The sequence below is a fragment of the Artibeus jamaicensis genome, unplaced genomic scaffold, assembly GCF_021234435.1.
Source record: "Artibeus jamaicensis isolate MK-2021 breed Jamaican fruit bat unplaced genomic scaffold, CSHL_Jam_final scaffold_474, whole genome shotgun sequence".
Taxonomy (NCBI): Eukaryota; Metazoa; Chordata; class Mammalia; order Chiroptera; family Phyllostomidae; genus Artibeus; species Artibeus jamaicensis.
The window spans coordinates 39,392,173-39,415,658 of NW_026522046.1; the positions used below are offsets into that span (position 1 = coordinate 39,392,173).

General features: G+C 44.4%; 1 protein-coding gene across 1 annotated transcript in view; it reads right to left on the reverse strand.

Moving 5' to 3' along the window:
- DIP2A (disco interacting protein 2 homolog A) overlaps positions 1-23,486 on the reverse strand; it is a 110,273-nt gene that overhangs the window by 39,335 nt on the left and 47,452 nt on the right. Inside the window, exons 5-9 of the mRNA XM_037158140.2 lie at positions 22,564-22,773; positions 19,060-19,188; positions 12,537-12,656; positions 10,203-10,400; positions 2,677-2,768 (exon numbers count right to left, since the gene is read on the reverse strand). Coding sequence (XP_037014035.2) covers positions 2,677-2,768; positions 10,203-10,400; positions 12,537-12,656; positions 19,060-19,188; positions 22,564-22,773 — 749 coding nt within the window. The remainder of the gene's footprint in view (positions 1-2,676; positions 2,769-10,202; positions 10,401-12,536; positions 12,657-19,059; positions 19,189-22,563; positions 22,774-23,486) is intronic.

The following is a 23,486-nucleotide window of genomic DNA, read 5'->3' on the forward strand; positions in this document are numbered from 1 at the left end:
TCACTATGCTGCTACTGATTAAATTATATGTTCTATTTTTATCTATCAAAACATTTTAAATATCGAATTTAAAATGACCCCAAAAATACTAATGGAAAACAATGCCGACCCCAGGCTTTACCCTGCCTCATTCCCCAAGGCAAACAGTTTAAAATATTTTACATCTTCCTATGCTACTTACTTTCATATTTCAAGTATTATGCTTACCCTGCTATGTTTCATCTCTTGAAAATTTTAGGTACTAATTTTAGTTCCTCTTATTACAGACAGTATTTAGCCCTCCTCTCCCACCCCTTCTCTTCTTCCATCATCCCAATTTCTATTTCTTTTAATAATCTGGTTAAATGAAAAGCTATTTGAGGAATAAGATTTTTGTAAGTTCCAAATAGTGCAAGTGTGCTTGAAACTGTAGTGATAAATCAGATTATTTCGTAGACTATTAACAAAGGCCTAGGAACACAAAACAATGGATAACTAATAAATGCGCACTTCATAAGGCAAAATTTAAGCTATATCTGTATTTATTCCGTAAATTTGATCAAGTTCTAACAATCAAGTTCTAACAAGTCTGTTGAAAAGGGCAAAGCTCTCCTTCTACAGTTGAGTGAGCAGTGACTGTCCCAGAGCTGTGACCATGGCCCTGTGCCTAGGTTTTCAGTGTAGAGAATCTTTTGTAAAACAGAGGTGTTTGTCCACCTGTACATAGCATGTTATTGATACACAGGAGGATAAATTTGCCACCCATCTCTGCTAAGTAACTAACTGTGACCATGTCAATCTTTTTATAATTATTTATGTGGACTCTTTAGCAAGTCAAGAAAATCTGGAATTCTTTATCCTAGCAAGGATTTTCTTCAAGAAAAATAAATTAGTGATTCTTATACGCATTTTAAAGTACAACATAAATCAGGGATTCTTTCAGACTCCCTTAAAGCACTACGCATCATGAAGTAGCATTCTCGTACAGTTCGCACTCCCTCAGCCAGGCAGACCTCTCCTTTCCTCCTGGTGGTGTCAGCTACCAGCACTCCTGCAGGTACCACTCCCTACGCAGGCACAGGCCAATGTGCTCTGAAATGCCCCATCACGTATGTAAGTATCTATCAATAGTATTTTCAAATAACTAGCCAGTCAAGCGAACTCATCAGGAGTTTCAGCAGCTGCAGACCAGCCCCAGGCCCATCCAGGATCCTCTGTCACCCTAGTCCTGGCTAGACTGCCCCTGGTTGGCTGCCAGCAGTCACCCGGAGACTGCCCTGTGGCTCTCCCGTTGGAGCCCTCCTCACTCATTCAGCTGAAGCACATTCTCTAGGAACTTTCCAAGAAAGTATGCTTGGGACTCCAGTATTTTTTGAGTCCTGCATGTCTGAAAACGGTTCCCCATCCTTACATTTGCTGAACCTTCAGGAACTGAACTGTAGGTTAAAATGAGAACCCCTCTGAACTCCTGAAGTGCCATGCTGTCTTCTCCAGTCTGACTGCCGTCCCACACGGCTCTGCACCCTGACCTTGTGCAGTAACGTCATTATGTGCTCACGTGCATTCTGTGGGGTTAGTGTCCTTTCACTTTGAAGCATGTGCTCTTCAGCTCCAAAACACTGTCTTGCATTACTATCATCACTGAAAATTTTCTACAATCTCCTTTCTCTTCTGGAACTGCTGTTAGTCAGATGTTGGGCCTTCTTGATCAATTCTAATTTTTGCACTATTTTTCCTTCCATCTCTCGGTCTTTCCCACTAGCATATTTTTCTTGATTTATTTTTCTTCATCATAGACTCTAGGAATATTAATAATAATTTTCTGAACATTAGTTTTCTGTATCTAGCTTTTCTCCAAGTTTCTTCTTCCTCCCAACCTCCCTTCCCCCCTCCCTTCTCTTTCATTTCTTTGCCCTGAAACTCTGTCAGCTTGTCAACTTAGTTTCACTGTTGAGTGATCTGACCCTAGGAAACTTTTCTCACTAAGGGATTTCACTGGTATATTGATTTCTCACTATGTTCTCCAGTTTTCCATCCTGTAACTTCCACACCAAAGTGCCTCAAGTCTGGCTCACTTTCCGATAACAATGCTGTGCAACAGAACTTTCTACAATGATGGAAATGTTCTATTTACGAGCTATCAAATATGGTAGCCACATATGCCTACTGAGCCATTGCAATGTGGCTCATGTGACTAGGGAACTAAATTTTTCGTTTTATCTAATTTTGATTAATTTCAATAGCCACACACGGCTACTGGGGCAGCACAGGACAAGGAACTAAGCAGCCGACCTCCTCTGCACCGTATCTGGGCAGGCAGGTGAGAGGGAACAGGGAAGCAGGTGAATGTAAAGCACACAGAATTTCAGAGTAAGGCTGTTTCCTCATAAAACTTAAGCTTTGAAAATTGAACATTTATTCAGATGATATTAATATTTTTATTAAAATCAACATATACGAAGTCAAAGATAAAAGAAGTTTAAAAATCAGTGGATAAGCAATGAGAACAAAAAGAACCATCATTTATCTACTTCAGCATAACCTTTTCCCATATTTAGTACTTTCTCATGCTGACTTTAAATCCCTTAGATTATTGCTGTAAGTCTAACCGGCTGATAAAACACTGATTTCAATGCAACAGATTTTTAGAGTCTCTGTTTCTGCTCATTCCAATAAAGTCACATTCCAGTTACTTACTCTGTCTCCGGGTTTAAGCAGTGGCTCATTCTTACTAGTCAGTTTATTAAGGAGAGTATACGCTAGTTTTAAACTTCGACTCCAAAGTTTGCCTAAAATAAAACAAAAATACTAAGCAATGTGAAATTTAAACTAATAATTAACATTTTAATAACTATAATACCCCATAATGTACTATTACTCAATTAATGAAAATTCAGGTAGTTTCCAAGTGATAACTATTTTGCACAATGCTGTAATGAACTTCACAGTTTTCTCTTAAAGACACCTTATATACTTACATCCCTAACACCAAAATAATACAGAATTTCATTACAGAAAATTTAGAATATATGAAAGCCAGCAGAAAAAAACGTAGCATTCTTTGTTATGTATATGCATATACAACACATGTATACACATACACACATATACACATACATATACACATGTATGTGGAATTTTCAAGAAATGAGATCATACTCCACCCTGCTTTCTTCAATCAACATTGCACTGTGAATGCATTTCTTCAATTACATCCCTTAAAATTCATATAACCTTCACAACGATTCATGAGGTGGCTCCTATCTTCGTCTCTACTTGTCACTCAAGACAAGACCAGCAGGGAGATGTTAGTAACTGCCCAGAGCCCTGGCCGCCAGGGTGGTGCACCCAGATCCTCAGGACCCAGAGCCCCTCAGCCCTGTGAGATCCTGCCCAACACATCTCCCCTCCTGGCATGCGGCCTCTACTGCATTCGGCAGCCAGAACTAGTGAACGGTCAGCAAAGATGAGCTGCACTGAGGAAGATGAGAGAAGAGACCAAGGAAAAGTAAACAGGACTGCAGGGGTTTGGGGAGGGAGACAGAGGCAGCGGTGATGATGGGGCAGGAAGACAGAAAAACCTCAGTCCATCCCCGACAACGGGAGCAGCCTTAAGCTTTACCCTATGAAGAATACCTAACAACAACACCAGCACCCTGATTCAGCCCCTCTCAAGTTCCTGGGACACAACCACATGCATGCAGTCTGAGCAGCCATGCCCTCTGAATAAACGCTCAAATTTAATATTAAATGCAGGTGCAACATTGTGAAGTAAGTATACTGTGGGTCTGGAGACATTAATGAGAAAAAAATATTCAACTCACAACATGCTGTTGCTTTTGTCTATATAAAATGGTCGGCTAAAGATCTTAATAATTTTAATACATACAGATCTGTAAACTGAATCCAGCTATAATAAATTTTTAGAAATGCATCCTGACCAAGGTAGTTTTATCCCAAGAAAGTAGAGGTTTAACATAAAATCAACATAACTCACATTAGAAAATAAAGGTGAATTAAACAATTTGACAATCATTCAAGATTTTAAAAATCCTTCTTAAGTTTAGAATGAAAGGAAACTTCCTTAATGCAATTTTTAAAGACCATCTTTAAAATTCCCATCAGAGCCCTGGCTGGTGTGGCTCAGTGGATTGAGTGCCAGCCTGAGAACCAAAAGGCTGCTGGTTTGATTCCCAGTCAGGGCACATGCGGGGGTTGCAGGCCAGGTCCCTAGTTGGGGGGGCGGGGGCGGGGCGTGCAAGGGGCAACTGATTGATGTATGTCTCTCTCGCACATTAAGGTTTCTCTCCCTCTTTCCCCTCTCTCTAAAAATAAATGAACAAAATCTTCTTTAAAATCCTATCAGAGATATAATAATTAATGGTCAGATACTGAAGCCTCCCCTATGAAAGCAGAAGCCAGTGAATAACGTCTGCCATTTTCCAAAGTCCTAGCCAGTGCAACTGGCAACGGGATCCATAAAACAACTGGGAACAAGTAAAACTGTCAACATCTGCAGATGACAAGACTATGTGCGTTGTGAATTGAAAGTAGCAAGGCTTCCGGATATGACAACAATATACAAATACCGTTTGATTTCTACATGCCAGTAATATGTAATAAAATAAAATTTTAAATAACTCTTAACAATAAGATTAAAATAAATATGCCCAATACCTAAGAATAAGTGTTAAAAAATCATGCAGTTTTCCCACAGAAGATGGTAAAACATCACCAGCACAGAGTGGGAAGGATACATTATATCTGCGTGCTGGCAAAGCTGATACCACTCCTCAAACTTTTCAAAGTGATGATAACCCAAATCTCAAAAGGTGCGTCTGTGGCACTCGACAAGCCGACTCTAACACTGACAAAAACACACGGCCGCCGGCAGCCAAGACACTGCTGGAGAAGGAAACATGACGGAAGACTTCCTCCTCAGATGTCAAGACATCGTAAAGCTGCAGTAATTACGAGAGCATCGTATTGACACGAGGATGGAGTAAAACATCAATGGGATAAAACAAAGAGCTACGGTACAGATCACCTCTGTGTGCCCAACTCCCTTTGTGACACAGTGGCAATGCAGAACAATGTGGCACCATGGAGATGAGAACGGGACGACTGGCTATCTTTTTTGAAAAACCGGTACCCATCTCCCACAGGCCACACACAAAAAGCAATTCCAGTGGAGAGCAGAAGTAACTGTGAACGGCAAAACAACAGTGCTTTCCCCACATAAAAGAACAGCTTCATGACCTTGGCCTCGCATACAAAGCATGAGCCAAAAAAGAACAGGAAGGTGAAGTTGGACAAAGCTTCTATTCACTAAACTGCCATTCGGGGTAAACATCCAAGTGCCACAGGAGGAGACCCTTGCAGCACATGGCGCTCGCAAGACTAATAGCCAGAACACATAAAAATTCCCGCAAATAACCCTACACAAAAAATGAGCAGCCCCAGCCAGCAGCTCCGTTTGTTGGAAGGCCACCCTGTGCACCAAAAGGCTGTGGGTTTGATCGCCAGTCAGGGCACACACCTAGGTTGTGAGTTAGATCTCTGGCTGGGCATGTACCAGAGGCAACCGATCAATGTTTCTCAAGTCAATAACTACATTCTCAGGTGAGGACAAAAAAGATGTGTAGAAGATTCAGTAGTAATTAAAAACAGAGAAAACCACACATTAAAAGAACAGGAAAAGATCTTGACATACTTAACCATCAGGAAAATACAAATTAATACCATCATGAAATACCACCGTGTTCTCACCAGTTAGCTAAAATTAATTACCCTGACAATGACAGGGATCAGGTGGGACTCACACCGTGATCAGGTAAGCATGAACTGGCAGAATCTGGCATTTTCTGATAAATATGAACATAAGTTCAATCTCGGACCTGGCATCTCCCATCCCAAGTTCATGCCCGACGGAAGTGCATGCTATGTGCTAAGTGGTTCACACTGGAACGCTCCCAGCAGCAGCAGTGGAACCGCCGACAATGGGAATGACCCCATGCCCACTGGCAGTACATGGACACGCAGCTTCTGAAATGTTTCTTTTTCAACGGAAATGAATGAGTAACAGCTGTACACAATAATATGGGTGGGTCTTAAAAGCATAAAGTAAGAGACTGTGCTTCCAAGTAGGAGAGAGGTCTGGCGGCAGACCAGCACTCCCGCCCAAAATCATTTTAAAAGGGGATAAAATGCAGAAACTATCTGGTGGAGGCAGCCAAGGAAACCAGAGGAGGTGAGACTCCAACGAGAAAACCTCTGGGGAGACAAGCTGACCTTCCACTGTGGGCACCCGCAGGAGGAGGAGCATCTCCGAGCCCCATGCCTGCGGAGCTGTCACAGGGGCACAGAGGACACAGCAGAGCCTTCAGCAGAGATTGGGAGCCTCAGAGCACAGCCAGCTTCCTCCGAGAAAATCTGCGGGACCTCGGGACTGTGTGCAGCAGGAGCCCCAAAACCCATGTGGAGCACCCCTGAGAGCAATGTGGGGCCTTATGTAGCCAGATCAGACAAAAGCCATGGATGGGGACTCTCCCAGAGGAAAGGGACACACAGGATACACCAGGCACAGCCAGGTCCCTGGGGGCCAGAGGTGGACTGAGCAGGCCTTGACTGGACTGCAGTGACCACCTGCCTAGAGGAGGGAAGGGGGAACTTTATTGCAGAAGGTGACAGTGTTTGGAGCCTCCGTAATTTTTATACACGATGTCCAACATTCAGTCAAGAAAGGTACTAGGCACCCCAAAACTAAGTCCCCAGACCCAAGCCGAGAGAAAGCACAGACGGGAGGAACAGCTCGGGGCAGCCAGGTGACGCCTCCAGCTACTGCGGGCAATGTGTGTGTGCAAGGCCGTGGAGGGACAGAAGAGGGAAGTGCAGGGAATGGCAAAGAGTTACTGCAGAGAATCAGAGCGGGAATGAGAACAAGAAATAACATTTCTAAACTATCTCCTAAATTAAGAACTCAGCAGAAGTGTCACAGTAGGCTAAAGTTCAGAAGACAGGGTTAGAGAAATTCTAAAAAAGAGTATCTCCAAACTGAAATACATACAAGAGAGAATGCGAAGTATAAGAACATTAAAAGCACGTGGAACTCAGAGCGGTTCAGAGCCCCAGGAGGAGAGGAAATGGGAAGAGACTGGATGACAAGAGATTATGGATGCAATTTCCCCAAAACTCAAGAAAGACACCATTTCATAGATTCAAAAAGCCCTGTGAATGCCAAGCAGGAAATTTCAAAGAATATCACACCTAAATATATCGTAGTAAGGCGGATGCAAGACAAAGAAAAGGAAATTTTAAAAAGGCAGTGGGGTGGGGGTGTGGATAGGGGAGAGACACATTAACAATAGTCTGGCTACTCAACCAATAAAATAAATGGAATATGAATATTAAAAAAAACAATAGTCTGGCATGTTATTCACAAAAGACAGTATGATGTCTTAGGCGTGCTGAAAGCAGAGAAATGGCCACCATCAAAAATGAAAATAAAACAAACTGCTGCCGGACAAGCAGAGACTTCTTCCTCAGCAAACCCACAGTAAAATGAACATGTACACAGGGAACTTGCCACAAGGAGAGGCAGGAAACACAGGATGGCAAAAAGGGGACCGTGTGACAAAGGGAAAAATAAAGAACATGACTACTGACTTGAGACAGCTGTGGAACGCCCCGTGGGTAGAAGTGAAAGAAGGCGAAGTGCAAGAAAAGGAGGATGCAAGGGGGCAGGTGGGTTCTTCGAAAAGCAGACAGAGAGACAGAGTCAGGCAAGAGTGAAGCCTGGGAAGGGATAGGGGCAGTGCGATCAGGCGGGAGACGACGTGGCCAAGTCTTAGCAGGCCCGTGGGAAGATCCAAAGGAGATGCTCAAAAGGGGGGCCCATACTGAGCAGAAGCACCAGGTTCAGTACCATCACCCTGCTTACCCCCTCCCTGCCTAGGGCTTACCCCTCACAGAGTGTACAGCAGATCCGAAAGCCAATTTCAGGCTCCTTGCGAGCAGGCAGTGAGTTCCTTTCTCAAAGAATTAGACTAATCTTTCTAATGAACACATACACAGGATCCTTAAAAACACAGTGGCAAATCAAATCCAGGCATTTATTAAAAAGATATCATAGCCAAGTGGGATTTACTCTAGGAATGCAAGTACTATAAATATTTGAAAATGAATCAATGTAATTCATTAAATTAATGCAGGAGGGGAGAGAAAGAGTATGATCATCTTGACAGAGCAGGAAAAGCACTTGATAAAATCAATGTCAATTCACAATGAAAGCCTTTTAGCAAACTTGCAGGAATAGAACTTCCTTAATCTGACAAAGAATTTTTCCCATACAACAAACAAACAAAAAGTCAGCAAACATCATTACTTCGTGACTGAAGGTGGAGAGGGAGGTGGGAATGCCCACTGTTCCCTCGGCATGGAAGGTTCTAGCTGGTGCGGCAAAGCAAGAAGAAACAAGAGGGGTAAGTGCTGGAGAGGCCGAGACGGCACCGTCACTATCCACCGCAGACTGATTTCGTGCACTGGACAACCAAAGACACATGGACAAACAATGAACAAACAAGAAAATAATTTATCAGTTACTTGAGCAAGATACAAAATCATCATTTTAAAAAGTCAATTGCACTTACATATACAAACAAATGAGAAGAAAACATTTTTAATCATTCTATTGCAGTGAGATAAATAACGAAAGAAGCTCCAAAAGTTCTGTATTCAAAAGTAAAGTACATTACTAAGAGAAATTAAAGGTTTTAAAAAGGGAGGAAATATTCTAGTGATGAATCAGCTCTCTTCAAACTCAAGTACAGATTCGATGCAATGCAATCATTATCCCAGCAGCACTTTTTCTAGAAACTGACAAGCTGATTCTAAAGTTTACCTGGGATGCAAGGGGTCAGGTAAGAGGATATCTTTCTGACCTTGGCTTGGTAAAGACTTCCTAAATAGAACAAAAAAGTACAATAAAAAGAGAAAAAATAGCTAAATTAGGCTACATTAGGTCAAGACTTCTCATTTACCTAAAGCCACAATTAAAAATGTTTAAAGGCAATACAAAGAGTGGAAAAAGTTACTTGCAAAACATGTATCTGAAAAGACTTGTCTGTGAAATGCACAAAGAAGTAAGAAAACATTAGCAACTGAATAGAAAAATGAGCCAAAATTTTGCAGAGTTCATAAAAGAATATTCAAATAGTCAACAAGCATATGAAAGCATTACCAGTCATCAAGGAAATGCGGGAAATGCAATTAACACCATAACCGGCACCGCAACACACTTGCAAGAAAGGCTAAGATGAAACAACGCCAGGTGCAGGAGGGGACACAGAGCACCTGGAACTGCACACACTGCTGGTGAGAGACCGACACCGCCCTCAGAAAGCGACCCGGCAGAATGACCCAGAGCTAGATAACGCCACCTCTGCCTCCACAGCAGCACGAGCCCCTCCGCATGTTCGCCAACGTAACAGCACTTTACACAACAGCCCCACAGCGGAAACAACCCAAATGCCCATCTGCCACAGGGGGCTCAAATAAGCCTGGGCACATCTGCAGAAAATAACATCTATGAATGAGAATAAACCACTACACTTCATACACATCATGATGACTCTCACAAACAATGCTACACAAGAGTGCAGACCCCAAACACCTTTTGTGTAATCTGATCTACTCAAAACTCAAAGGCAGGTAAGGCCAGAGGAGTTAGCGGTCAGCATAACAGTCTGCCTTTGTGTGTGTGAGGACATAAGTGCTGGAGGGGACACGAGAGGCTTGGGGACCTGAAAATGCTTCTCAGTTGAATGTATTTACTCTGTGAAGATGCATTAAACTACATGCTATGATCTGTGTTACATAAAAACACAATACGAAACCAAAAGTTTCAAAGACAAAAAATATGTACTGTATGATTCCATTTATTCAAAGTTCAAAATCGGGCAAAACTAAACTCCACTGTTCAGAAATGCATATACAGATGGGAACACTCAAAACCACAGCAGTGGCCGGTCATCCTCCATCAGGGAGTGGTCCCCTCTGGTGGGAGGGCCACCTGGAGTGCGGTGACATCCTGTTTTGCTAGACAGTGTGTTACTGTCCGGGAATCTGTTCTGCCCTGTTCACCAAGTGTGTGTCTGTGCCGTGTGTATGGCACGTGCAGTGCTGTACAGCGAACCAGAGCCCGGCCACCTTCTGCGGACACTTGCCGTAAGTGAGGGTGTAGACGGCCTTCCCAGCGGTGTCCAAAGCGGTCAGGCAGGGGGCTTTGGGCTGCAATGTGCCCCAGCGCTGCAGGGCGGCCAGCAGCGAGGGTGGCCAGGAAATCCCTGCAGCCGGAGGTTCTCCTTTCAGCACTACCATCTGGCTTCCCTCAGGCTTTGGCTGATTTGGATCTGGTTGCTGAACTACAAGCAAAATTGGAATTTTAAAATCAACATTTCATGGTATTATGCACACACTCTATTTTCAAGCATTTATATTTTATCATTTTCTTCTTTAAAAATACCAATTGTAAAAAGGTAACAGTAATTTGTTTAGACTTCTTTATCACTGTAATAGTCACAGACCAACTGACCGAAGGACAGATGGAGATTCAATCACAGATGATAACCTGGTAACCACAACCCCACACAACAATCCCAGGGTGGGGGCAGAGACAGCCAGGCTTTCATGGGAAATGGCCAACCCTGACAATACCTGAGGGCAGGCACTAGTCCCCGCTTACAAAAGATGAAAGTTGCACTGGCTGGTATAGCTCATTGAGCACGGGCCTGTGAACCAAAGGATCATGGTTCAATTCCCAGTCAGGGCCCATGCCTGGGTTGCAAGCCAGTTCCCAGCAAGGAATGCACGAGAGGCAACCATACATTGATGTTTCTCTCCCTCTCTCCTTCCCTTCCCCTCTAAAGATAAATAAATAAAATCTTAAAAGAAAAATAAAGTCTATGATATTTTCAGTGGATATGTGACCAAAATTTGCCCAAGTGTAAGAAAGACTGCCCTAAATCTGAAAGGTGCTATGTGATTATAAAGGGGAAACAATGCCCCAAAAGCAGCGCCCAGTCCTCAGTTATGAAGGGGACACCCAGAGCTGCTCCTCTGTGCAGTGGCAAAGACGCACGGGAGAGGTGGGAGGAACCGAGGGCGGGCTGCCGTGTGCCCTGTGGCTCTACACATTCACGCTCTTGTATCTTGCACTGGGCTTTTTCTCTTCCTTATCTACAGGCTTATACTTCTGTTTCTTGGTTTGTTTTTTTTCATCTATATATATTCTTTCTTCTAAATATACAAAGTCTGTCAGGAAAAAGCCCAGCCATTGTTAATATAACAAGAATGGGTTGCATGACATCAAAGTAACCTGGCAGCCAAGGAGAGTGGACTGGAATGCACACGCGTGAGCAACGACGACTTCACTGTACTAGTCCATGGGGGAGACACATGCCATTGAGTGAGCAAGTGTACTGTGTGGCTGTCACATTCAAAGTGACCGTAACTAATCTGCATCAAATTCTGGTTAAGCTTGACTATTCCTCTACAGAAACTATCTGGATGACTCAGAGGGCTGCAGCTATGGGCAACTGGTGGTGACTGGCAGCTTCATCACGACAACATGCCACTCATGCATCACGCCTAGTGCAGAGTTTTTTGGCGAAACACTGAATCAGACCCCCTACAGTGCAGATTTGGTGCCCTGCCAACTTCTAGCTTTTCCCAAAACTGAAGAGATTTCAGACCACTGATGAGATTTAGGAAAATATGATGGGGCAGCTGATGGCAACTGGGAGAACTATGTGAGGTCCCAAGGTGCCTACTTGGAAGGGGACAGAGGCATCCTTGTCCTATGGACAATGTTTCTTCTATCTTCTTTAATAAATGTCTTTATTTTTCCTATTACAGAGTTGGATACTTTCTGAACAGACCTTGTATCTCTCACTCATAAATAAGAGACCAAATTTCTGAAAAAGGGCTAACACTATTCTAAAGATGTAATCCTTTAAAACCATGGTAAAAGGGATATTTAAGATTTAAAGTTTAAATAAAAATTTAAATAGGCCCTGGACAGGTAGCTCAGCTGGCTGGAGCATCGTCCTGATATACCACGGTTGTGGGCTTGATTCCTGGTCAGGGTACATACAAGAAAAAAACGAATGAATGCATCAACATACAGCAACAAATCGATGTTTTTCTCTCTCTCTCCCTGAAATCAATCAATGAAAAACAAATTTTTAATAATGTAAGTAAAATGAAACCTTAGAAGTAGTCTTATAAAGTACTAACCACTGGGTCCCGGGCACAGGGAAGTGTCAAGTATCTTAAGTACGCGCAGTGAACTTCCCACCTGCTCAGGTGAAGTCAGCAGTCACACGTGATACTGACCTTCACCGTCACGCACGGCAGCCACAGAGGCCGCCAGCAGAGAGGACGTCCCTCTACTGCGTTACAGCACAGCAACGACCCATGGAGGGTATACACCTGCCTGCGCCTTCAGACACGACGGCCACCCAGTCCCCACGCGCAAACCCAAGCCTGAGGGTACTCACCTTCCAACAGCTCCTCCACATCATCCACAAAGAACTCCTTCAGCGGAGGGCGCTTTGGCCTCTTCAGGGTGTTCAGAAGCTGCTGGATTTTGGAGGACACTCTGCTGTTCACAGGGACACCTGTCACGGGAAGAGGAACACTAAGGCTAGAACGTGCCACACCCTCTGGGGAACGGGACACGGAAACAAGGTCCAGTGACCAGCCACACGAACAAAAAGTGCTGGCCCCGTCAAGCAGGCATTTTGGAATTAACTCATTAAAAAATCTTACTGAATGCCTTTTAGGAAGTAGAATTTGTTCTAAGCTAGTAGTTTTCGAAGTGGTCCTGGGACCCCTGGGGGTGCCTGAGGCTCTTTCAGGAGGTTCATGAGGTCAAACTACAGCTGACCCTTGAACAACACAGGTTTGAACTGCACAAGCCACTTGCACACAGACGTTTAAAAACAAATACCTGCCCTGTTTTCAGTCTGTGGCTGGGAGTCCGTGGACGTGGTGGGCTGAACATATGCACTGACCCATGCTACTTTACACGGGGACTTGAGTGTTGCATGCTTTGGTGTCTGTGGGAAGGTCTTGCAACCAATCCCCCGTAAGTACCGAGGGACAGCTAATTAGTTCTTGGAGTCAGAGTTACACACTGACTTTCGACTGTGCGGCACCTGCGCGGTTCACGGGCCGACCGCCCTTCCCCAGTCATGTTAAGATGCCATTTCCCTTTTCACTTTCCTCCTGGCACAAGAGCACAGTGGAGTCTCCCAGAGGCCACACATCACATCAGAGCAGAACAGACTGAATGGGGATGAGACGCAGAAGCAGACAATACTATTGTGCCACCACGAGACCAGTGACAACAATAGAAAACAAACCCATTTTCCCTCTAAATTTCCATTTTACTGTACATATTTTCATAAATAAGAGTTATTTGTATTAAGCTATAATCAGTTTATTTTTTTAAGATTTTATTTATTTATCTTTTAGAGAGGAAGGGAAGGAGAGAAATATCAACGTGTGGTTGCCTCTCATGAGTCCCCTGCCGAGAACTGGCCCACAACCCAGGCATGTGCCCTGACTGGGAATCGAACTGCGATCGTGTGGTTCGCAGGCTCGCACTCAATCCACTGAGCTACACCAGCCAGGTATTATTTTTGAATAAATATTTTTAAATTTTTAGTTTTAATTTCTAATTATGGTAAAAATCAAGAGCTACAATCCACATAAACTCTTTGGTATTCTCGATAATTAAGAAATGCTGTTCTGGGGGCAAAGACATAAGAGTCTGCCCTTGAACAGCACACCATCCGCTGGATAAAAACATGCACCCCTGCAAATAAACAAGAACACCTGACACAGCAGTGAGCGCTCCAAGGACAACCGACGCGGAAAGATGGCTGAGAGCAGGAGTGAGCAGGGCCCAGCCCCGGCCCCCCTACCCCCCCACCGCAGGTAGGACCCTGACACCGCACTGTCTGTCTGCAGCGCGGTCCGTCCTCCAACACCGGAGCCAGCCTAGAACCAGGAACGTATTAACCGGTCTGGTCTCTGCAGTCTCCTCTGAGCTGGAATATTTCTCTGTCCTTTGTAACAGACATTTTGAAAGAGTGCAGTTCTTTCTTTTTGTTAGGTAGAACATACCTCAATTTGAGTTCTGTGAGGTTTTTCATGATTCGATCCGAGTGCTGCATCCCTGGCTGAAATGCTACGTGGTATCACACCCCGATTCCTGTGACGCCCACCTACTCCCATGTAGAGGCTGACTTCATCACCCAAGGCACTGCCCGGCTTCTCCACTACATCGTTACTGCTGTTTCTTGTGCAGCTAAGCAGCAACTGTGAGGAGACACTCCAAGAACACCCGAATACCCTGGCCCTCACTGAACTCTGTCCCTGCCTTTGACAGTCACACGTCATTCCTGCCAGAAGTGATTTTTACGGCACTGGTTGCAGTTATTTTCCAACGTTAGCACTCAGTTTACAGTGAACAGTCAACCCCTGGCATCCAGTCTGTCATCTATCATCTGTCTGTCATCTATTTGTCTCTCTACAATATTATCAGAAGGACTAATGGATGGCTATTTTCTCAATCATTATAGATCATCACGGTTGTATCTGATGCACAAATAGTTCCTGAGTTGGCCAGCGGGACCCTCGATGAGTTGACTTGTGACATGCCCCACCGCTCTTTAAGCACCTCCTTACATTCCATTATGAGATGTTTCAGTCACTTGTACTCCCCTCTCTTGCCCTGAAATCACACATCTTCCCAAGCCGCCCTGGCTGACCTTAGTGGGAAGGGAGTAAAGACCAAGATCTAGTCACCAGGTGCGCTCAGTGTCCACGCTTCTTTCAACAGACAGAGCTAAAAGGTACACTGTATACACACATTCACGTACTCACAGATGCACATGCACACCGACAAGGGCAATGCACATGTGTGCGCAGACGAGTGTAAACTGACACAGACTTGCATCTTAGAAATCGTTGAGTCCACACCAACACCTCCAATCCCACTCTCCCCCACAGGGCTCTCTCTTGCCTTTTACAGTTATCGCTGATGTCCCTCTTCCACAGTGAGAACCCTGCCCCCAACAGCATCAACACCTTTGCTCAATACTACCAAGTGTGTGGGATGATTTCAAATTCCTACATGCACAGCACTACAAAAACAACCTACTAAAAGAGTTCAAGGTTTTTTTGCCGTGCTTCCAACCCAACCTCGTCCAAGGCGGAGGGTGTGCCGTCCAATACTGTGTTCAGAACTCACCTGTATTTGCTCTCTTCCCACCACCCCCTTCAGTGTGGCTACGATATTTCTTGGAAATACAGTCGTGTTTGTTTATTTCTGCTCGAATTCAGTTTTAGGATTCTCCCCCCTCTTCCCATACTTTATGTCTGGATTATGTACAACACTAACAAACCTCTGAATCTCAAACTACAGTCACACATCACGGAACAACGAGGATCCATTCTGAGAAATGCAGAATCAGCTGCTTTCGCCATGCGAATGTGACAGTGGTCCACAAGCGCCCACACGGCGCAGCCCACTGCGCAGCTGAGCTGTGTTTAACAAACTCGAAGAGGAAACCATATACGATGAGCCTGACAGGTCAAAAAGATCATGTGACAAAAATCATGACAAAAATTTCCAGATTAGGAAAAAAGAACTTCCTCAACCTGATTATGAGCATCTATAAAAACCCACAGCTAAACACCACAATTAAAAATGAAAAAGTGAACACTTTCCCCCAACAATTAGTAATAAGACAAGTTATGTCCCCTCTCAACATTTCTAACTGAAAAACTGCAAGTCCTAGACAATGCAGGAAAGCCAGAAATATTAATGTCCCTATAGGCGAACAATTTGGAAAGAAAAGTAAAACTCTGTTCACAGATAATACAACCATGCATGTATGTAGAAAATCTTAAGGAACCTATCAAAACACCTACTAGAACTAATATAAGGTCCATATAAAAGAAATCAACTGTATTTCTATAGATTAGCAACAAACCATTGGAAAAAATATTTAAGTACCATTTACATTAGCATCAAAAATTGTAGGGAACCAGTTTAAGTCTGGCAAATGTGACTCAGCTCTGTATGGAAAACCTACAGAAGGGAAGTGGTGGGCAGGAGCCAGACCTTCAAACCGAGTTTTCCCGTGGGAATCAGGCCTAGAAAATGCATACAGGCTGTTATGGCTTGCTCTTGCTAAAGCTCCATCATCCTGGTCTAAAGCAACAAATGTGTATTGTCTGTCTTCAAGGTAATTTCCAAAGCCTTGAGTTCTCCCAAGGACAGAGATAATCAGCTCATCGTTATTCTCTTCATGTTATTTTCATTTTCTTGATTGTACCTAAAATGTAGACAATAATATTCTATGATAATAAGTCCCGAGGAAAACAACGAAAGCCTGTCTAGACAAGGGTCGGGCTCCCCCCTCTCGAGGGAGTGGCCGAGGCACCATAGGCACTCTCCCCTTGAGAGAGTAGAGGTGCTGTTCCCTTTTTCCACACAGGATTGCTGTCGCCTGTGCATTCATTCTCATCATCAGCCACAACAGGTGGAATCTGCTGACCAGGGTCCGCCACATAAAATGTAACATATTTTGGGATAATTTTAACAAAATATGTGCAATACCTGTGCACTGAAAACTATAAAACAATGCTAAAATTTTTTATAAAAGTTAAATAAAAAATATACAGTATTAATCAACTGAAGTATATAACAGTTAAGATGCCGATTCTTTCCAAATTGATCTAGAGAATCAGTGAAATACCAATCACAATCTGACAGGAATTCTGCTAAAAATTAACAAGCTAATTTTAAAATATGTTACAATGCAGAAGCACTGGAATAGTCAAAGCAAAATTTAAATCGAAAGCAGAGTGGCAGACAAGCCAGGCGGCCCCGAGACAAAACCACAGCCATCGTGACAGTGCGCTTCGGCATCAGGATGCACGGATCCGGCCCCTGAGCTGCACGGAGCGCCCGGGACCAGACTCCTCTCACACGTGGGCTACGACTCTCACTCAAAACGCCAAAGACGACCGGTGGACACAGAGTGGTCTTTAAAACAGGTGATGCTGTAACAACTGAGTATCCACATACAAAAAAATGAAGTTTGATGCATTGCTTGCATTGATGCTAAAATTAACTCAAATGAATCATATACCTAAATGTAAAACCTAAAACCATAAAATCCTAGTAGAAAATATAAAAAACCTTTATGACATTGAGTTAGAAAAATATATCTTAGGACACAAAAGCAGGATCCATAAAAGAAAAGTTTGGTGAACTGGACATCATCAGAGATTTAACTTCTACTCTGAAAGGCACAGATAAGAGAATGAAAACACAAGCCATGGACTGGGAAAAAATATATAAAATATAAGCCTGATTTTTAAAAATACTTGTATCCAGAATACATAAAGAACTCTCTGATCTTAGTAAGACAACAATCAGCACATTAAAAAATTAGCAAAAGGTTTGAACGGACTCTTCTGAAAAGATATGCAGATGGCAAATAAGCACATGAGAAGATGCTCAACACCATCAATCACTAGGGAGATGCAAATTCAAACCATGAGACACCTTTACACACTTGTTAGGACAGTTAAAATTGAAAAACCACAATACCAACTGTTGGCAAGGCTGCGGAGGAACTGAACTGACACCACTAAGGGTGGGAATGGGAAATGATTCAGACAGACACTAGGAGAATGAGCCCAGCGATTTCCTAAGGAGTTAACCGCAGACCTACCACTCCTGGGTACTGACCCAAAAGGAATGAAGGTACACAGCCACACACAGACATGAATAAGCAGCTCTATTTGGAATAGCCAAAAACCAGAAAAAATATATACATTGATAGGGAAACAGATAAACTTGTGCGGTCATACAATGAGATCTACTCCCCAATCAAAGGAATAAACTAATGATACATGCGAGAACATAAACCTCAAAATAGGTATGCAGAGTGGCAGAACCCAGACAATAAAAAGTAAGTACAGAATGATTCTTTTTATATAAAATTCTAGAAAATGCAAACTAACTACAATGTCAAAAGTAAATCAGTGGTTTCCTCAGGAGGAGCTATAAAAGGCAGCAGGCGGTTTGATAAAGGGGCACAAAAAATTTTATGAAGAACAGATGTGTTCATTGTCTTGATAGTATGGATAGTTTCATGGGTATACACACATCTTAAAATATACAACTGAGTACTTTAAATATATGCGGTTGATTATATGTCAATCAGAGCTCAACTAAATTCTTAAATTTGTTCAAATATAAAGAGTAATAAATCAGATAAAAATATATCTAATCAACAGAAAGTCTGCTTCATGTGAAGTCAGTATTTTCCTTTTGCATTTGGACAAAGAACTGAAAGATTTCGACAAAATATGACCTGCTGCTTAGAAGGATCAAAATACATGTTCAAAGTTTAGATCTGAGATCCTCTGGAGTTTTCTGCCATTCGAACCTGGCACATCGGAAAGAAAACGTCACGTGACTTTGATAGACCTTAGAGAGCTGTTTCAAAAGGAAACGGTACTAAGCAGGCCACCGAAGCCACACTCACAGCACTGGGCTGGCACATCAGGAACCGTGCGAGCTGCTGCTGCACCCATCCCACAGGCCGCTGAGGGTGGTGTGCGTGCACACGGCTGCCGTGCAGCAGGCAGGACCTGCTGTGCAGGCCACACTATGTCCAAATAAAAACTTTCCATGATCCTCCTCTTCCTACACTACTGCAGATCCAAACTCCCTTTGCATCCAATTCAAACTTGGAGGCTTTCTCCACCTGACTCTCCTTGGTCCACCGGACCAATTCCACAGGTATTTCTGATCTTTTTCTGCACAGGGTGCTTTCTGTGATAACATGCACTGCGCACAATGGTCTCAGGGTATATATACTGCTGACTGGCTCGGGTTTGCTATGGCGGGCACACTGAGGGATGCTTACTTAGTACCTGTGAAGCACCTGTGCTCAGCCGCGGCAAAAGGAGAAAGGAAGACATGCTCACCACCCGCTGTGTCCAGGAGGCGCCCACCGCACCCCCGAGGGACGCCTCTCACAGAGGCTGGCTGTGGACGCTCACAGTGCGAATGCTCCACAAGGCCAGTGGTGACATCAGGAGGGGCAGAGTGCAGATCTGCTTTTGAAAAACAAACCCAAAACAAAAGTGTCGTTAATTCAAAAGATCATTACGTTGCTGTTTAAACCCCATTCGAGCAAAGCTTCTCTAGCTGTGCTTTCTAAGCAAGGAGCATGGCATTCTGATAATGTTGTTTTTCTGATCAACCAGGCACCCAAGGACCCAGTGAACCCTCCACTCCCAAACACGGCACACAGATCTGTGTGCAGGAGGGCTGTCCAGTTCCCAACGCGATCCAGACTAGAGCCACTGACCATAGCACACACATAGGCACAAGCAGACTTGCCTTCCAATGAGATTTTACTCAGAAATCTCCCTCACTGAAGCCGAAACACATTTTAAATTAATTATTATTAGACCATTTTTGTTATGTAAAAGCAGACTACCCTGTGTTCTCCTAAAGAGTATGCTGGATGTCTCGGAGACAGAGACAGTCTTCAAAGAATAAACCCGCAAAGATGAAAACTACCCTTATGGCCAGTTCAACAAAACTCACTGTTAATAGTGAGTTCTTAGAACCAACCAAGTTCTTAGACAGAATGTATTCATCTAAAGACAAACTAGTTAGATACAGAAAATGTTTAGACACTCCCCCTTCCACTGTCTGAAATGTACATCTCTGTGTTGATTTTCATTATATGGCACACACTGATCGGTTTGGAATGTCGGCCGACTATAAACTGCTATCACGTCATCATTATGGTCGAGGCTTCCACTAGGAAAAGCACCGTGTCTGCACAACTACCAGAAATTGTGCCCTGCCATGCCACTAGGGCCGACACCAGTCCACCTGTGAGACGGGCATTAGCCTGTGTCAGTGGCCACCTGTAACCCATTTTATCACCTAACAAACGCTCCTGCCCTTGCAGACAGCAGGCTCGTATCTTACACTCTGACCTTTTCGCTATCACTTCACAACCTAGGCAGAAGTTTAAAATACACAGAAAGATGACTGAAATAGAGAACAAGGGGACAGTGACCAGAGGGGAGAGGGGAGGGAATTTAAGGGGGAAAAAGGGGGAGGGATTTGGAGGAACAAGTATGAAGGACACAGGGACGAGAACTAAGGGGGGTGGAAATGGGAGGGAGGTGGGGAGCACGGGGCAGGGTGGGCTGGGAAGGGAGAAATAGAAAACTGTACTGAAAAATAACTAAATAAAATTAATAAAAAAAGAAAGATGAAATTATATGGAAGCAAAACACAAACTCACTATCTACACAGCAGAAAACGCCATTTAGAAAACTCTCATTACAGAGTTTTCATGACCCTGGAAAAAGCTGGATGTTGATGAAATCAGCATTTTAAAGTATGCCCATCATAACATTCTTTCAGTTTAAAAAGAAATCTCCCTATCTTTCCAAATTCAGCAAAAAGAATAAATTATTTTAACAGTGTTCATGAAAAAGGTATAAATGTAATCATAACTAAAAGTAGTTTTTAAAATAGTTGAATAAAATAAGCAAACCACATTCAAAATAAAAATGAATTACTGCAACTAAAAGTACCACTTTTAAATATACATATTTACACTTGTGTGCAAATGTTTAAGTATTTCATTTCCTTAAAGTTGAAAATGGTATACTTTTAAAATGACCTTTACCTAATAATATATCCTACCTCTAAATTTGTACCTAAATACTCTTGTTCTTTCTGTATTTCTTTTCTTAACCCAAACTGAGGAACTCTCTACTGTTAAAAATTAAAACAAAGAATGAGTTTTATAATGAAGAGAGAGAAACAGAGTATTCTCACATTCAGAAATCCAAGCCCCCACACTCGGCAAACCTTTAGTACATGATGGCCGCCATCTGCGGCGGCCCACGACAGGGCACTGCACAGAGTCCAGGTTAAGTTTGTAGACACTAGTAGAATTGACCGCAGTGTGTATGTGAGGCCAGGCGAGGGGAGTGGGAGACAGGCTCAGCTATGCCAATGGAGGCCAAGAGGTCCCACTGAAAGGTGACGCACCCACCTCGTGAATCTCCACAACCAGGGCCTTTCAGAGAATGAAAAAACCCTCCTTCAACACACTGAGAGTTACGTGCTTTGTTAAAAGACCCACAGCCACTGGAAGTTGAAGGCTATCTGGTTAAACATCCTGACCTGTGGGTAGTTTTTTAATAAAACAGCAGAAAAACTGCTTTTCAAGCGATCACACTCCTTGAGGAAAGGGGGACATTAACCACCGGCCATTCACAGGACACACAGAAAAGCTACCAAAACTATCTGGGTGCGCTCTTTTCCAAAGGGGCCTTTTGTTGTGAAACACGCTAACCCCGGGGAGCCCCAACAGTGAGCTGCCCCCACCACCCGTGGACCCCGAGTGCTGGAAGCAGAGCACAGCGTCGGAGTTCTCACCCACGACTCACACCGCAGTAGAAGACACGCTCAACAGAAACACGCTCCCTGCACCGCGGCGGTAAACTGCAGATGGAGAACCTCAGTGCTGTGCCCACAGAGGACGGTGAGACTAAAGCCGTCGGCCCTGAAAACACCCAGAGTACTCCCGGTCCGGCCGAACGACCAAGACTTCGCACGAAGCAGCTCCGCACCTGGGCCCAGAGCCTGCCTGCTGTGGCCCCACTGAAATGCCAGCCATGCATCGCTTCAATGTGAGCAGAACAGCAACTAACAGTGAAGAGAACGAAGAGGAATCAAGAAAACTGTCGGGCTGGCTTCGATGCTAAGCCAGGCGTGCAGTCTCAGGTCAGTGACAATCAACCTTTCTGTCCTCCTTCCACACCTAGAGAACAGAGGGGTCACAATCACACTCTGTAAGGTGTCATGCAAGACTCACGTGGGTGCTGTGTGCTAGCTACGCACAGCTAACGATGCTCCTGTTTATGTTTTTCAAATGTGGTTTCAATAACAAAAGGTCTGTGCTTTTCCCCTAACAGTAATGTAATTTAAAGATCGGATGTTCTGGAAGAGTACTGTGCACCTTCGTGCCTTAGCGCTGACTGTCATCCCCATCCAGGCTGAGGAGTTCCTTACCCTGGACCTCCCGAGCAAGCTGATGGACCCACAGCTGTGCGCACCAGCAGAGGCAGAGACAATGTCGTGGTTGCGGGCCAAGGGTGACCATCGGGAGCCACTATGGTCACCTCTACCTGAACACCCACTCTGCACCTGCCACCTGTGCCAGCCTGCCCTCCAGAGCAGGGGGGAGCACACGTCAAGAGACACCATGCACTTCTCCCTGCCCCTGGGGAAGGCCCACACGCCAGAGCGCCTGGAAGCATCAAACCACAGAAGTAACAAGGACTACTTTTGTTACCAAAAAGCCACTTTCCAGATGAAAAAGAGAAGACAGATTTGGATGGGCGCAGAGGCACCCTTGTCCTACAAAGGCCACGGAAACGGTTACTGACCTATGTGGGCGTGGGCCGCGGGGCCTGTGAGCGCAGCGGCAGGTCTCCCTCCCGGGTGAGATGAGGTGGAAGATGCGGAGGATGAGGTGGACGAGCCCTGAATGACCCGGTCGAGCCAGGGCTCGACGCTGGAATGGCTCTGGAGCGGAGTGGAGGTGAGTTGCCCGGGTCGCCGTAAAGAGCCCTCATCTTCTGAGGCAGACGACGTGTCTGTGGTTAAAATAACGACGACAGGCGTGATGTGGGGATGGGTCACTGAGGAAGGCCACTCCCACACTGGCACCCGGGCCTCCCAGCCTGCATCACACTGCTCTATATACCTGCACAGCTGCACCTGCACATGGCTGAGGAGTCACGGCGAAGGTCACAATCTAGAAGGGCCTGCGTCAACCGACTGGAAGATCCAAAGGACCCTAGCTGGGAAAACTGGCTGTATGACCCCAGCTTCTCTCAGAGGTCTTAGTCCTGGGACATTACACACCGGGAGCGAAGACGGGCTCCCATGGTGGCTGCAGAACATTGCTTGGTGGGGCCCCAAACATCAAAGGAGACTCCAACTGGGGAACGCTCCGTGAACGTCCAGTATCGCTACAGAACATTCACTCCGACCCCTACGCCACCTTCATGAGGCTGAAACCCCCGCAGGGAAGAAGCAGCTCGCCTCCCGAGCAAGCACGTGGGCTACAGGGGCTGTAGCCTATGTGCCTCCTTCACCCCATTCACCTGCCTCTTCCTAGGGGAAGCAGGAACGAACTCTGGACAGAATTCCTTCCCCAAGAAAACTGCTTCAGTCAATAAAATTAACCGTGATTAGGTTCTATCAAGTCTGTATGACTGTGCATTTTACTATAGGTTTCATAATTATTTAAAATTGGGTAGATAGAATAATTTGAAGACCATTTCTTAGATTTTTTTCAACAGTA